Source organism: Salvelinus fontinalis, chromosome 1, assembly GCF_029448725.1.
Source record: "Salvelinus fontinalis isolate EN_2023a chromosome 1, ASM2944872v1, whole genome shotgun sequence".
Classification (NCBI taxonomy): domain Eukaryota; kingdom Metazoa; phylum Chordata; class Actinopteri; order Salmoniformes; family Salmonidae; genus Salvelinus; species Salvelinus fontinalis.
The window spans coordinates 96636284-96652298 of NC_074665.1; the positions used below are offsets into that span (position 1 = coordinate 96636284).

The window sequence follows — 16015 nt, forward strand, 5'->3', positions numbered from 1 at the left end:
GTCCCACTAGCTGCTGCTTCTGCCAGAGTCCCTAACCACTGTCCCACTAGCTGCTGCTTTTGCCAGAGTCCCTAACCACCACTGTCCCACTAGCTGCTGCTTCTGCCAGAGTCCCTAACCACTGTCCCACTAGCTGCTGCTTCTGCCAGAGTCCCTAACCACTGTCCCACTAGCTGCTGCTTCTGCCAGAGTCCCTAACCACTGTCCCACTAGCTGCTTCTGCCAGAGTCCCTAACCACTGTCCCACTAGCTGCTGCTTCTGCCAGAGTCCCTAACCACTGTCCCACTAGCTGCTGCTTCTGCCAGAGTCCCTAACCACTGTCCCACTAGTTGCTGCTTCTGCCAGAGTCCCTAACCACTGTCCCACTAGCTGCTGCTTCTGCCAGAGTCCCTAACCACTGTCCCACTAGCTGCTGCTTCTACCAGAGTCCCTAACCACTGTCCCACTAGCTGCTGCTTCTGCCAGAGTCCCTAACCACTGTCCCACTAGCTGCTGCTTCTGCCAGAGTCCCTAACCACTGTCCCACTAGCTGCTGCTTCTGCCAGAGTCCCTAACCACTGTCCCACTAGCTGCTGCTTCTGCCAGAGTCCCTAACCACTGTCCCACTAGCTGCTGCTTCTGCCAGAGTCCCTAACAACTGTCCCACTAGCTGCTGCTTCTACCAGAGTCCCTAACCACTGTCCCACTAGCTGCTGCTTCTGCCAGAGTCCCTAACCACTGTCCCACTAGCTGCTGCTTCTGCCAGAGTCCCTAAGCACTGTCCCACTAGCTGCTGCTTCTGCCAGAGTCCCTAACCACTGTCCCACTAGCTGCTGCTTCTGCCAGAGTCCCTAACCACTGTCCCACTAGCTGCTGCTTCTGCCAGAGTCCCTAACCACTGTCCCACTAGCTGCTGCTTCTGCCAGAGTCCCTAACCACTGTCCCACTAGCTGCTGCTTCTGCCAGAGTCCCTAACCACTGTCCCACTAGCTGCTGCTTCTACCAGAGTCCCTAACCACTGTCCCACTAGCTGCTGCTTCTGCCAGAGTCCCTAACCACTGTCCCACTAGCTGCTGCTTCTGCCAGAGTCCCTAACCACTGTCCCACTAGCTGCTGCTTCTGCCAGAGTCCCTAACCACCACTGTCCCACTAGCTGCTGCTTCTGCCAGAGTCCCTAACCACTGTCCCACTAGCTGCTGCTTCTGCCAGAGTCCCTAACCACTGTCCCACTAGCTGCTGCTTTTGCCAGAGTCCCTAACCACCACTGTCCCACTAGCTGCTGCTTCTGCCAGAGTCCCTAACCACTGTCCCACTAGCTGCTGCTTCTGCCAGAGTCCCTAACCACTGTCCCACTAGCTGCTGCTTCTGCCAGAGTCCCTAACCACTGTCCCACTAGCTGCTTCTGCCAGAGTCCCTAACCACTGTCCCACTAGCTGCTGCTTCTGCCAGAGTCCCTAACCACTGTCCCACTAGCTGCTGCTTCTGCCAGAGTCCCTAACCACTGTCCCACTAGTTGCTGCTTCTGCCAGAGTCCCTAACCACTGTCCCACTAGCTGCTGCTTCTGCCAGAGTCCCTAACCACTGTCCCACTAGCTGCTGCTTCTACCAGAGTCCCTAACCACTGTCCCACTAGCTGCTGCTTCTGCCAGAGTCCCTAACCACTGTCCCACTAGCTGCTGCTTCTGCCAGAGTCCCTAACCACTGTCCCACTAGCTGCTGCTTCTGCCAGAGTCCCTAACCACTGTCCCACTAGCTGCTGCTTCTGCCAGAGTCCCTAACCACTGTCCCACTAGCTGCTGCTTCTGCCAGAGTCCCTAACAACTGTCCCACTAGCTGCTGCTTCTACCAGAGTCCCTAACCACTGTCCCACTAGCTGCTGCTTCTGCCAGAGTCCCTAACCACTGTCCCACTAGCTGCTGCTTCTGCCAGAGTCCCTAAGCACTGTCCCACTAGCTGCTGCTTCTGCCAGAGTCCCTAACCACTGTCCCACTAGCTGCTGCTTCTGCCAGAGTCCCTAACCACTGTCCCACTAGCTGCTGCTTCTGCCAGAGTCCCTAACCACTGTCCCACTAGCTGCTGCTTCTGCCAGAGTCCCTAACCACTGTCCCACTAGCTGTTGCTTCTGCCAGAGTCCCTAACCACTGTCCCACTAGCTGCTGCTTCTGCCAGAGTCCCTAACCACTGTCCCACTAGCTGCTGCTTCTGCCAGAGTCCCTAACCACTGTCCCACTAGCTGCTGCTTCTGCCAGAGTCCCTAACCACTGTCCCACTAGCTGCTGCTTCTGCCAGAGTCCCTAACCACTGTCCCACTAGCTGCTGCTTCTGCCAGAGTCCCTAACCACCACTGTCCCACTAGCTGCTACTTCTGCCAGAGTCCCTAACCACTGTCCCACTAGCTGCTGCTTCTGCCAGAGTCCCTAACCACTGTCCCACTAGCTGCTGCTTCTGCCAGAGTCCCTAACCACTGTCCCACTAGCTGCTACTTCTGCCAGAGTCCCTAACCACTGTCCCACTAGCTGCTGCTTCTGCCAGAGTCCCTAACCACTGTCCCACTAGCTGCTGCTTCTGCTAGAGTCCCAAACCACTGTCCCACTAGCTGCTGCTTCTGCCAGAGTCCCTAACCACTGTCCCACTAGCTGCTGCTTCTGCCAGAGTCCCTAACCACTGTCCCACTAGCTGCTGACAAGGCCAGAGTCCCTAACCACTGTCCCACTAGCTGCTGCTTCTGCTAGAGTCCCAAACCACTGTCCCACTAGCTGCTGCTTCTGCCAGAGTCCCTAACCACTGTCCCACTAGCTGCTGACAAGGCCAGAGTCCCTAACCACTGTCCCACTAGCTGCTGCTTCTGCCAGAGTCCCTAACAACTGTCCCACTAGCTGCTGCTTCTGCCAGAGTCCCTAACCACTGTCCCACTAGCTGCTGCTTCTGCCAGAGTCCCTAACCACTGTCCCACTAGCTGCTGCTTCTGCCAGAGTCCCTAACCACCACTGTCCCACTAGCTGCTGCTTCTGCCAGAGTCCCTAACCACTGTCCCACTAGCTGCTGCTTCTGCCAGAGTCCCTAACCACCACTGTCCCACTAGCTGCTGCTTCTGCCAGAGTCCCTAACCACCACTGTCCCACTAGCTGCTGCTTCTGCCAGAGTCCCTAACCACTGTCCCACTAGCTGCTGCTTCTGCCAGAGTCCCTAACCACTGTCCCACTAGCTGCTGCTTCTGCCAGAGTCCCTAACCACTGTCCCACTAGCTGCTGCTTCTGCCAGAGTCCCTAACCACCACTTCCCCACTAGCTGCTGCTTCTGCCAGAGTCCCTAACCACTGCCCCACTAGTTGCTGCTTCTGCCAGAGTCCCTAACCACTGTCCCACTAGCTGCTGCTTCTGCCAGAGTCCCTAACCACTGTCCCACTAGCTGCTGCTTCTACCAGAGTCCCTAACCACTGTCCCACTAGCTGCTGCTTCTGCCAGAGTCCCTAACCACTGTCCCACTAGCTGCTGCTTCTGCCAGAGTCCCTAACCACCACTGTCCCACTAGCTGCTGCTTCTGCCAGAGTCCCTAACCACTGTCCCACTAGCTGCTGCTTCTGCCAGAGTCCCTAACCACTGTCCCACTAGCTGCTGCTTCTGCCAGAGTCCCTAACCACTGTCCCACTAGCTGCTGCTTCTGCCAGAGTCCCTAACCACTGTCCCACTAGCTGCTGCTTCTGCCAGAGTCCCTATCCACTGTCCCACTAGCTGCTGCTTCTGTCAGAGTCCCTAACCACTGTCCCACTAGCTGCTACTTCTGCCAGAGTCCCTAACCACTGTCCCACTAGCTGCTGCTTCTGCCAGAGTCCCTAACCACTGTCCCACTAGCTGCTGCTTCTGCCAGAGTCCCTAACAACTGTCCCACTAGCTGCTGACAAGGCCAGAGTCCCTAACCACTGTCCCACCAGCTGCTGCTTCTGCCAGAGTCCCAAACCACTGTCCCACTAGCTGCTGCCAGAGTCCCTAACCACTGTCCCACTAGCTGCTGACAAGGCCAGAGTCCCTAACCACTGTCCCACTAGCTGCTGCTTCTGCCAGAGTCCCTAACCACTGTCCCACTAGCTGCTGCTTCTGCCAGAGTCCCTAACCACTGTCCCACTAGCTGCTGCTTCTGCCAGAGTCCCTAACCACTGTCCCACTAGCTGCTGCTTTTGCCAGAGTCCCTAACCACTGTCCCACTAGCTGCTGCTTCTGCCAGAGACCCTAACTACTGTCCCACTAGCTGCTGACAAGGCCGTTAACTCATGTGCTGCTTCCCTCTGAGGAGAACACTGAACATCTGAACACATTGGAAATTAAAACCTGCAAATTAGCCCATTTTCTGCTGATGTTCATTTCCTCCCACGCAGATACACAGCTTCAACTATTACATTCTGTGCATCAAGCCATATCATTGTAGTCTAGATAGCCCACATACATTTCCAGAAGTAATGAGGGGGATAAACAATATCTGGCTGTGTCCAAAATGCCACCCCTTTCTCTATATAGTGCACTATATTTGACCAGAGCCCTATGCAGGCCCTGGTAAAAAAAGTAGTGCATTACATAGGGAATAGGGACCCGTCTTTGACGCAAGCCATAACATTGAAGTCTAGATAGCCCGCATTCATGTTCAGAAGCCTTTAGGGGGTTCCATCCAGCATCTCTGTCTTTAAGATGTTCAATTATGCTTTAAATAGCTTATTTCCATATGCTTTCATCAGCAGAATGTGGTGATGTCATAGAACTCTCATCTACTCCCCCTCTTCCCCCCTCCTCCTCCTCCTCTTCTCTTTTGTCATTGACTCTCACTGGCAGCTAGATATTGTAGCTTGCCCTATTAAAATCAGCAGAGCCCACATACAGAAACATATCTAAAGCATTCACCTGGCTATAGCCTGCTGATGCTAACCTGTCTACTACATTCACCTGGCTATACCCTGCTGATGCTAACCTGTCTGCTACATTCACCTGGCTATAGCCTGCTGATGCTAACCTGTCTACTAGATTCATCTAGCTATACCCTGCTGATGCTAGCCTGTCTGCTACATTCACCTGGCAATAGCCTGCTGATGCTAACCTGTCTGCTACATTCACCTGGCTATAGCCTGCTGATGCTAACCTGTCTACTAGATTCATCTAGCTATACCCTGCTGATGCTAGCCTGTCTGCTACATTCACCTGGCTATAGCCTGCTGATGCTAACCTGTCTACTAGATTCATCTAGCTATACCCTGCTGATGCTAGCCTGTCTGCTACATTCACCTGGCAATAGCCTGCTGATGCTAACATGTCTGCTACATTCACTTAGCTATACCCTGCTGATGCTAACCTGTCTGCTACATTCAACTGGCTATACCCTGCTGATGCTAACCTGTCTGCTACATTCACCTGGCTATACCCTGCTGATGAAAGCCTGTCTGCTACATTCACCTGGCTATAGCCTGCTGATGCTAGCCTGTCTGCTACATTCACCTGGCTATAGCCTGCTGATGCTAGCCTGTCTGCTACATTCACCTAGCTATACCCTGCTGATGCTAACCTGTCTGCTACATTCACCTAGCTATACCCTGCTGATGCTAACCTGTCTGCTACATTCACCTGGCTATACCCTGCTGATGCTAACCTGTTTGCTACATTCACCTGGCTATAGCCTGCTGATGCTAACCTGTCTACTACATTCACCTAGCTATACCCTGCTGATGCTAGCCTGTCTGCTACATTCACCTGGCTATTGTAAGAAATACCATTGTAATAACACAAGCATATTGCTATTACATTGTTATAACTAACTTCTTTCTTAAACAAGGTTCTCTCACATACTCACAAGCAGAAACTGAGGCACACACACACCAGAGACAGATGGCTGACACAGAACATTCATAAACACTGATAAAGCAGGGAAGGCCTTGAGCAAGAGTGCTTGGTACGGCTTCCCACGAGATAATGAGACACACACACATAACCAAGGACTGAGGGCTGACGTAAATCTTTCATAAAACACAGATAAGACAGGAACATCAACGCACACACAAAAAACTCCTCTTCAGTCTGAACATTTTTGAAGACAAAGAACTCTACTCAGAGCCAATGGGACAGTGATACTAGCCTGAAGGAGACCTCGCCCAACTCATCAGAACCAACCAGAGGACCAGAACTTCCAGACTCAACCTACTTTCTGTGCTGTATAAAATGACTATGTATTTCTGTTATCTGGGCTCTGTCTGCAGGTTCCTTACGAGCCGAATGAACGAGTCCAAGCATGCTTGTATCAGATATCTTTACCTCTGAATAAAACTGCTTTTTATTATACGAATATCCACCCTGTCCAGAGTCTCTACTTCGTCTCAGTTCTCCAGTAAACTTGTGTCATCAACACTATAGCCTGCTGATGCTAATCTGTCTGTTACATTCACCTGGCTATACCCTGCTGATGCTAGCCTGTCTGCTGCATTCACCTGGCTATACCCTGCTGATGCTAGCCTGTCTGCTGCATTCACCTGGCTATAGCCTGCTGATGCTAATCTGTCTGTTACATTCACCTGGCTATACCCTGCTGATGCTAGCCTGTCTGCTGTATTCACCTGGCTATACCCTGCTGATGCTAGCCTGTCTGCTACATTCACCTGGCTATACCTTGCTGATGCTAACCTGTCTGTTACATTCATCTGGCTATAGCCTGCTGATGCTAATCAGTAGGAGTATTGGAGCAGTGCTAGCCTATTGCTGAGGCAGTATTGAGGCAGTGCTAGCCTATTGCTGAGGCAGTATTGGGGTATTATTAGCCTATTGCTGAGGCAGTATTGGGGCAGTGCTAGCCTATTGCTGAGGCAGTATTGAGGCAGTGCTAGCCTATTGCTGAGGCAGTATTGGGGCAGTACTAGCCTATTGCTGAGGCAGTATTGGGGCAGTGCTAGCCTATTGCTGAGGCAGTATTAGGGCAGTACTAGCCTATTGCTGAGGCAGTATTGGGGCAGTACTAGCCTATTGCTGAGGCAGTATTGAGGCAGTGCTAGCCTATTGCTGAGGCAGTATTGGGGCAGTACTAGCCTATTGCTGAGGCAGTATTAGAGCAGTGCTAGCCTATTGCTGAGGCAGTATTAGAGCAGTGCTAGCCTATTGCTGAGGCAGTATTGAGGCAGTGCTAGCCTATTGCTGAGGCAGTATTGGGGCAGTGCTAGCCTATTGCTGAGGCAGTATTAGGGCAGTGCTAGCCTATTGCTGAGGCAGTATTGGGGCAGTACTAGCCTATTGCTGAGGCAGTACTGGGGCAGTGCTAGCCTATTGCTGAGGCAGTACTGGGGCAGTGCTAGCCTATTGCTGAGGCAGTATTGGGGCATTACTAGCCTATTGCTGAGGCAGTATTGGGGCATTACTAGCCTATTGCTGAGGCAGTATTGGGGCAATGCTAGCCTATTGCTGAGGCAGTATTGGGGCAGTGCTAGCCTATTGCTGAGGCAGTATTGGGGCAGTGCTAACCTATTGCTGAGGCAGTATTGGGGCAATGCTATCCTATTACTGAGGCAGTATTGGGGCAGTGCTAGCCTATTACTGAGGCAGTATTGGGGCAGTGCTAGCCTATTGCTGAGGCAGTATTAGAGCAGTGCTAACCTATTACTGAGGCAGTATTGGGGCAGTGCTAGCCTATTGCTGAGGCAGTATTGGGGCAATGCTAGCCTATTGCTGAGGCAGTATTGGGGCAGTGCTAGTCTATTGCTGACTGAGGCAGTATTGGGGCAGTGCTAGTCTATTGCTGAGGCAGTATTGGGGCAGTGCTAGCCTATTGCTGACTGAGGCAGTATTGGGGCAGTGCTAGCCTATTGATGAGGCAGTACTGGGGCAGTGCTAGCCTATTGCTGAGGCAGTATTGGGGCAGTGCTAGATTATTGCTGAGGCAGTATTGAGGCAGTGCTAACCTATTGCTGAGGCAGTATTGGGGCAGTGCTAACCTATTACTGAGGCAGTATTGAGGCAGTGCTAGCCTATTGCTGAGGCAGTATTGAGGCAGTGCTAGCCTATTGCTGAGGCAGTATTGGGGCAGTGCTAGCCTATTGCTGAGGCAGTATTGAGGCAGTGCTAGCCTATTGCTGAGGCAGTATTGGGGCAGTGCTAACCTATTGCTGAGGCAGTATTGAGGCAGTGCTAGCCTATTGCTGAGGCAGTATTGAGGCAGTGCTAGCCTATTGCTGAGGCAGTATTGGGGCAGTGCTAACCTATTGCTGAGGCAGTATTGAGGCAGTGCTAGCCTATTGCTGAGGCAGTATTGAGGCAGTGCTAGCCTATTGCTGAGGCAGTATTGGGGCAGTGCTAGCCTATTGCTGAGGCAGTATTGGGGCAGTGCTAGCCTATTGCTGAGGCAGTATTGAGGCAGTGCTAGCCTATTGCTGAGGCAGTATTGGGGCAGTGCTAACCTATTGCTGAGGCAGTATTGAGGCAGTGCTAGCCTATTGCTGAGGCAGTATTGAGGCAGTGCTAGCCTATTGCTGAGGCAGTATTGGGGCAGTGCTAACCTATTACTGAGGCAGTATTGAGGCAGTGCTAGCCTATTGCTGAGGCAGTATTGAGGCAGTGCTAGCCTATTGCTGAGGCAGTATTGGGGCAGTGCTAGCCTATTGCTGAGGCAGTATTAGGGCAGTGCTAGCCTATTGCTGAGGCAGTATTGGGGCAGTGCTAACCTATTACTGATGCAGTATTGAGGCAGTGCTAGCCTATTGCTGAGGCAGTATTGGGGCAGTGCTAGCCTATTGCTGAGGCAGTATTGGGGCAGTGCTAGCCTATTGCTGAGGCAGTATTGGGGCAGTGCTAACCTATTACTGAGGCAGTATTGAGGCAGTGCTAGCCTATTGGTGAGGCAGTATTGGGGCAATGCTAGCCTATTACTGAGGCAGTATTGGGGCAGTGCTAGCCTATTACTGAGGCAGTATTGGGGCAGTGCTAGCCTATTGCTGAGGCAGTATTAGAGCAGTGCTAACCTATTACTGAGGCAGTATTGGGGCAGTGCTAGCCTATTGCTGAGGCAGTATTGGGGCAATGCTAGCCTATTGCTGAGGCAGTATTGGGGCAGTGCTAGTCTATTGCTGACTGAGGCAGTATTGGGGCAGTGCTAGTCTATTGCTGAGGCAGTATTGGGGCAGTGCTAGATTATTGCTGAGGCAGTATTGAGGCAGTGCTAACCTATTGCTGAGGCAGTATTGGGGCAGTGCTAACCTATTACTGAGGCAGTATTGAGGCAGTGCTAGCCTATTGCTGAGGCAGTATTGAGGCAGTGCTAGCCTATTGCTGAGGCAGTATTGGGGCAGTGCTAGCCTATTGCTGAGGCAGTATTGAGGCAGTGCTAGCCTATTGCTGAGGCAGTATTGGGGCAGTGCTAACCTATTGCTGAGGCAGTATTGAGGCAGTGCTAGCCTATTGCTGAGGCAGTATTGAGGCAGTGCTAGCCTATTGCTGAGGCAGTATTGGGGCAGTGCTAACCTATTACTGAGGCAGTATTGAGGCAGTGCTAGCCTATTGCTGAGGCAGTATTGAGGCAGTGCTAGCCTATTGCTGAGGCAGTATTGGGGCAGTGCTAGCCTATTGCTGAGGCAGTATTGGGGCAGTGCTAGCCTATTGCTGAGGCAGTATTGAGGCAGTGCTAGCCTATTGCTGAGGCAGTATTGGGGCAGTGCTAACCTATTGCTGAGGCAGTATTGAGGCAGTGCTAGCCTATTGCTGAGGCAGTATTGAGGCAGTGCTAGCCTATTGCTGAGGCAGTATTGGGGCAGTGCTAACCTATTACTGAGGCAGTATTGAGGCAGTGCTTGCCTATTGCTGAGGCAGTATTGAGGCAGTGCTAGCCTATTGCTGAGGCAGTATTGGGGCAGTGCTAGCCTATTGCTGAGGCAGTATTAGGGCAGTGCTAGCCTATTGCTGAGGCAGTATTGGGGCAGTGCTAACCTATTACTGAGGCAGTATTGAGGCAGTGCTAGCCTATTGCTGAGGCAGTATTGGGGCAGTGCTAGCCTATTGCTGAGGCAGTATTGGGGCAGTGCTAGCCTATTGCTGAGGCAGTATTGGGGCAGTGCTAGCCTATAACTGAGGCAGTATTGAGGCAGTGCTAGCCTATTGGTGAGGCAGTATTGGGGCAGTGCTAGCCTATTGCTGCCAGTATTTCTATTCAGGAGTGTATACATTAATATGTCACTATGGATGAGTGAACCAGACTATAGGGAAAGTGGTGGCCGGACCTCCTGGAGCCCAGTACCACAGGACTGCATCCCCAAATGACACCCTATTCTCTATGTAGTCCACTACTTTGACCAGAACCAATAGAGCTCTGGCCAAAAGTAGTTCACTATGTAGGGAATAAGGTGCCATTTGGGACGGACTTTCAGACTGTTGCTGACACATCACAGGGCAGAACGATCTCTGAGCTCTCCTCACAGGTCACCTGATCTCTACTCACTACGGCCCATTAAAGCCCGTTACAGTAAACGCCATGTTATCCACCCTCCATTACACATTACACTCTCATTCAGAAGGGATCATGGGACTGTAAATAACATGTACAGTTTATAAAGCAATGAGGTCTACTCTACTGTGTGTGTGTGTGTGTGTGTGTGTGTGTCTGTGTGTCTGTGTGTGTGATGAGGAGTATAAATCTCTCTCACCAGTCTGCGTATCTCTCTCTCACACTCCCTCTTGATGCGGGTGACCTCCTCCTGGTGTACATGATAGACGGATCGTATCTCAGCAGCCTTGGTCTTGTCTGCCTGTACGGCCAAGTTCAGAGCTTCCTCCATCTGTCTCTTCATGCCCTTCAGCTCGTAGATCTCCTGCTGTAGTCTGCTCCTCTCCCCCTCAAAACCACGCCTGGCCTCCTCACGCGCCTCTGCAAACAGAGCCGTCTTCACCTGACAGGGAGGGTAGGTCACCCAGAGGTTAGAGTGGTGGACCAGTAACCAGAAGGTTCCCTGATGGGCTGAACGGGTTACTGTAGGGCTGCTTGTATCAGAACATTACTCAAATCCACGACCACCTAAACATCTCCCGGGATGCTGCACTGCAGCTGAACCTGTGCTGCATCTAGCCTCTCCTGTGTATCAGGGGTGTCCAGGAGGACCATTCTTTCCTGTATATCAGTGGTGTCCAGGGGACCATTCTCTCCTGTGTATCAGTGGTGTCCAGGAGGACCATTCTCTCCTGTGTATCAGTGGTGTCCAGGGACCATTCTCTCCTGTGTATCAGTGGTGTCCAGAGGGACCATTCTCTCCTGTGTGTGTATCAGTGGTGTCCAGGAGGACCATTCTCTCCTGTGTATCAGTGGTGTCCAGGGGACCATTCTCTCCTGTGTATCAGTGGTGTCCAGAGAACCATTCTCTCCTGTGTATCAGTGGTGTCCAGGGGGATCATTCTCTCCTGTGTATCAGTGGTGTCCAGGGGATCATTCTCTCCTGTGTATCAGTGGTGTCCAGAGAACCATTCTCTCCTGTGTATCAGTGGTGTCCAGGGGGATCATTCTCTCCTGTGTATCAGTGGTGTCCAGGGGACCATTCTCTCCTGTGTATCAGTGGTGTCCAGGGGACCATTCTCTCCTGTGTATCAGTGGTGTCCAGGGGATCATTCTCTCCTGTGTATCAGTGGTGTCCAGGGGACCATTCTCTCCTGTGTGTGTATCAGTGGTGTCCAGGGGACCATTCTCTCCTGTGTGTGTATCAGTGGTGTCCAGGGGACCATTCTCTCCTGTGTGTGTATCAGTGATGTCCAGGGGACCATTCTCTCCTGTGTATCAGTGGTGTCCAGGGGATCATTCTCTCCTGTGTATCAGTGGTGTCCAGGGGACCATTCTCTCCTGTGTATCAGTGGTGTCCAGGGGGACCATTCTCTCCTGTGTATCAGTGGTGTCCAGGGGGACCATTCTCTCCTGTGTATCAGTGATGTCCAGAGGGATCATTCTCTCCTGTGTATCAGTGGTGTCCAGGGGACCATTCTCTCCTGTGTGTGTATCAGTGGTGTCCAGGGGATCATTCTCTCCTGTGTATCAGTGGTGTCCAGGGGACCATTCTCTCCTGTGTATCAGTGGTGTCCAGGGGAACCATTCTCTCCTGTGTATCAGTGGTGTCCAGGGGGACCATTCTCTCCTGTGTGTCAGTGGTGTCCAGGGAACCATTTTCTCCTGTGTATCAGTGGTGTCCAGGGGACCATTCTCTCCTGTGTGTGTATCAGTGGTGTCCAGGGAATCATTCTCTCCTGTGTGTGTATCAGTGGTGTCCAGGGGATCATTCTCTCCTGTGTGTGTATCAGTGATGTCCAGGGGATCATTCTCTCCTGTGTATCAGTGGTGTCCAGAGAACCATTCTCTCCTGTGTATCAGTGGTGTCCAGGGGGATCATTCTCTCCTGTGTATCAGTGGTGTCCAGGGGACCATTCTCTCCTGTGTATCAGTGGTGTCCAGGGAACCATTCTCTCCTGTGTGTGTATCAGTGGTGTCCAGGGGATCATTCTCTCCTGTGTATCAGTGGTGTCCAGGGGATCATTCTCTCCTGTGTGTGTATCAGTGGTGTCCAGGGGATCATTCTCTCCTGTATATCAGTGGTGTCCAGGGGATCATTCTCTCCTGTGTATCAGTGGTGTCCAGGAGGACCATTCTCTCCTGTGTGTGTATCAGTGGTGTCCAGGGAACCATTCTCTCCTGTGTGTCAGTGGTGTCCAGGGGACCATTCTCTCCTGTGTATCAGTGGTGTCCAGGGGACCATTCTCTCCTGTGTATCAGTGGTGTCCAGGGGACCATTCTCTCCTGTGTATCAGTGGTGTCCAGGGGACCATTCTCTCCTGTGTATCAGTGGTGTCCAGGGGACCATTCTCTCCTGTGTATCAGTGGTGTCCAGGGGACCATTCTCTCCTGTGTATCAGTGGTGTCCAAGGGACCATTCTCTCCTGTGTATCAGTGGTGTCCAGGGGACCATTCTCTCCTGTGTATCAGTGGTGTCCAGGGGACCATTCTCTCCTGTGTGTGTATCAGTGGTGTCCAGGGGACCATTGTCTCCTGTGTATCAGTGGTGTCCAGGGGACCATTCTCTCCTGTGTGTGTATCAGTGGTGTCCAGGGGACCATTCTCTCCTGTGTGTGTATCAGTGGTGTCCAGGGGACCATTCTCTCCTGTGTATCAGTGGTGTCCAGGGGACCATTCTCTCCTGTGTATCAGTGGTGTCCAGGGGACCATTCTCTCCTGTGTATCAGTGGTGTCCAGGGGACCATTCTCTCCTGTGTATCAGTGGTGTCCAGGGGGACCATTCTCTCCTGTGTATCAGTGGTGTCCAGGGGATCCATCCTCTCCTGTGTATCAGTGGTGTCCAGGGGAACCATTCTCTCCTGTGTATCAGTGGTGTCCAGGGGACCATTCTCTCCTGTGTATCAGTGGTGTCCAGGGGACCATTCTCTCCTGTGTATCAGTGGTGTCCAGGGATCCCATCCTCTCCTGTGTGTGTATCAGTGGTGTCCAGGGGGATCATTCTCTCCTGTGTATCAGTGGTGTCCAGGGGAACCATTCTCTCCTGTGTATCAGTGGTGTCCAGGGGACCATTCTCTCCTGTGTGTCAGTGGTGTCCAGGGGACCATTCTCTCCTGTGTGTGTATCAGTGGTGTCCAGGGGACCATTCTCTCCTGTGTGTCAGTGGTGTCCAGGGGACCATTCTCTGCTGTGTATGTATCAGTGGTGTCCAGGGACCCATTCTCTCCTGTGTATCAGTGGTGTCCAGGGACCCTGTGTATCAGTGGTGTCCAGGGACCCATTCTCTCCTGTGTGTGTATCAGTGGTGTCCAGAGGGGCCATTCTCTCCTGTGTATCAGTGGTGTCCAGAGGGATCATTCTCTCCTGTGTATCAGTGGTGTCCAGGGGACCATTATCTCCTGTGTATCAGTGGTGTCCAGAGGGATCATTCTCTCCTGTGTATCAGTGGTGTCCAGGGGACCATTATCTCCTGTGTGTGTATCAGTGGTGTCCAGGGGGAATAACCTAAGACAGCAAAAATATGAACTTCCGATTCCAATTTTGACAATGAAATTGTATTGTAAAGTACCTTGTCTGTGGATCCATCTCGCAGCGCATAAACCAGAGCCTGTAGTCTCTGGATCTCTCCGTCTTTGATCTTGATAACCCTCATCAGCTCCAGCTCGTGGCTCCGTAGCAGCGTCTCCCTGAGTCCCTGGAGCTCCTTGCTCTTCTCCTCGTGGAGCTTGGCCTTCAGCTCAGTCACCACCACTGTAGACTTGTGCTGCTCATGTCTCACCTCGTGGCTCTTCTCTCTCTCCAGCTTACTAACCTAGAGAAAGAGAGAGAGAGAGAGAGACAGAGAAGGAGCGAGAGAGAGCGAGAGAGAGAGAGAGAAAGAGACATTACATACACTCATAGCCAAAGTTGGACAGACCTCTCTGTATGTCTAGCTTAATGACCAACAGAGAGAGATGGACGGACGGATAGACACCAGACAGAGCAACATCAGACATCACAGACACTCACAGCCCAGCAGCAAAACCACTCAGAACACATTCAGTCAGATGGACTGGAGACAGTGTTCTGAAACGCTGAAAGCTTTGATGTTATGACCCCAGGACTCCTACTATGCTGTCACTTTAGATGAGGGAGATCCATTGTTACAGTGGGTTGTAGAGATTGTAGGTCGGGTCAGGTCATAGATTTTGTACACTGCTGCTACTCGCAGTTTATTATCTATGCAAAGTCACTTCACCCCCCACCTACATGTACAAATTACCCCAACTAACCTGTACCCCGCACACTGACTCTGTACCGGTACCCCCTGTTTATAGCCTCGTTATTGTTATTTTATTGTGTTACTTTTTATTATTACTTTTTATTTTAGTCTACTTGGTAATTATTTTCTTAACTCTTTCTTGAACTGAACTGTTAGTTAAGGGCTTGTAAGTAAGTATTTCACGGTAAAGTCTACACTTGTTGTATTCGGCGCATGTGACCAATAAAGTTTGATTTGATTTGATATCTAGCCTACAAGCAGAGAAGTTCCCACTGGCTCTAGTCGTACTACATAGTATGTGTCCCCTTGGTAACCCACAGGTTTATTTGGGGTCATATTGAGTCTCTCCCACCACTTTAACACTGATTGACAGGTGCCGCTCCAGGCAGACCAACCACAAATAGCTCTGCACCCGATGGACCACTACAGATGATCCAATGTACTGTATGCATGGCTAGACACACAACAGATTACAGAGTACTAATGGGAGGGAGGGAGGGAGGGAGGGAGGGAGGGAGGGAGGGAGGGAGGGAGGGATGTCTGTCTGTCTGTCTGTCTGTCTGTCTGTCTGTCCTAACATGGACTTCCCTGAGATCAAGAGTAGCATAGCAGGCCATACCGCTGAGTGAAAACTGAAAACCCCCCCAACCTAACTGGAGATCTAACAGACAGACTTGAAACATCCATTTGAAATGAGATGACATAGTAGCTGTCATCAGGCCTCACAGTGAGTTATTACCGGCTGGCCATGCAGCAGTGTAGCAGTGCAGGAGCTGGGATGGCTCAGTACGTGTGGCAAGTCTAGCCGGAGGGCCATGGTGTCACCCCATGTCGGTCCTATGGTGAGACGCAGTCATCCGTTAGAGTAATTACACCCAACAGAGAAGACCACACATACTGTAAAGCATCAACACTGTGCAGTATATACAGTCATTACAGAAGACTTTACCGAATGAAACACATTTATGCACTAAATGATATTGTCACTATTAGGTCAAAATAATAGGTAGATATACTGTAATAATACTACTACTAATATATTATATACTGATATACTGTGATAATACTACTACTAATATATTATATACTGATATACTGTAATATTACTAATACTAATATATTATATACTGATATACTGTAATAGTAATACTACCAATATATTATATACTGATATACTGTAATATTACTACTACTAATATATTATATACTGATATACTGTAATACTAATACTACCAATATATTATATACTGATATACTGTAATAGTAATACTACCAATATATTATAT

At 51.0% G+C, this 16015-nt stretch overlaps 1 protein-coding gene across 18 annotated transcripts in view; it reads right to left on the minus strand.

Moving 5' to 3' along the window:
• jakmip3 (Janus kinase and microtubule interacting protein 3) overlaps positions 1–16015 on the minus strand; it is a 133561-nt gene that overhangs the window by 54633 nt on the left and 62913 nt on the right. For 17 of the 18 annotated variants that reach the window (XM_055936985.1, XM_055936988.1, XM_055936987.1 and 14 more), the window contains exons 3-4: positions 14037–14279; positions 10629–10871 (exon numbers count right to left, since the gene is read on the minus strand). In XM_055936985.1, the coding sequence (XP_055792960.1) occupies positions 10629–10871; positions 14037–14279 (486 nt within the window). Of the gene's footprint in view, positions 1–10628; positions 10872–14036; positions 14280–15468; positions 15562–16015 lie in introns of those variants that run through there. The other variant, XM_055936990.1, reaches the window with a different exon arrangement.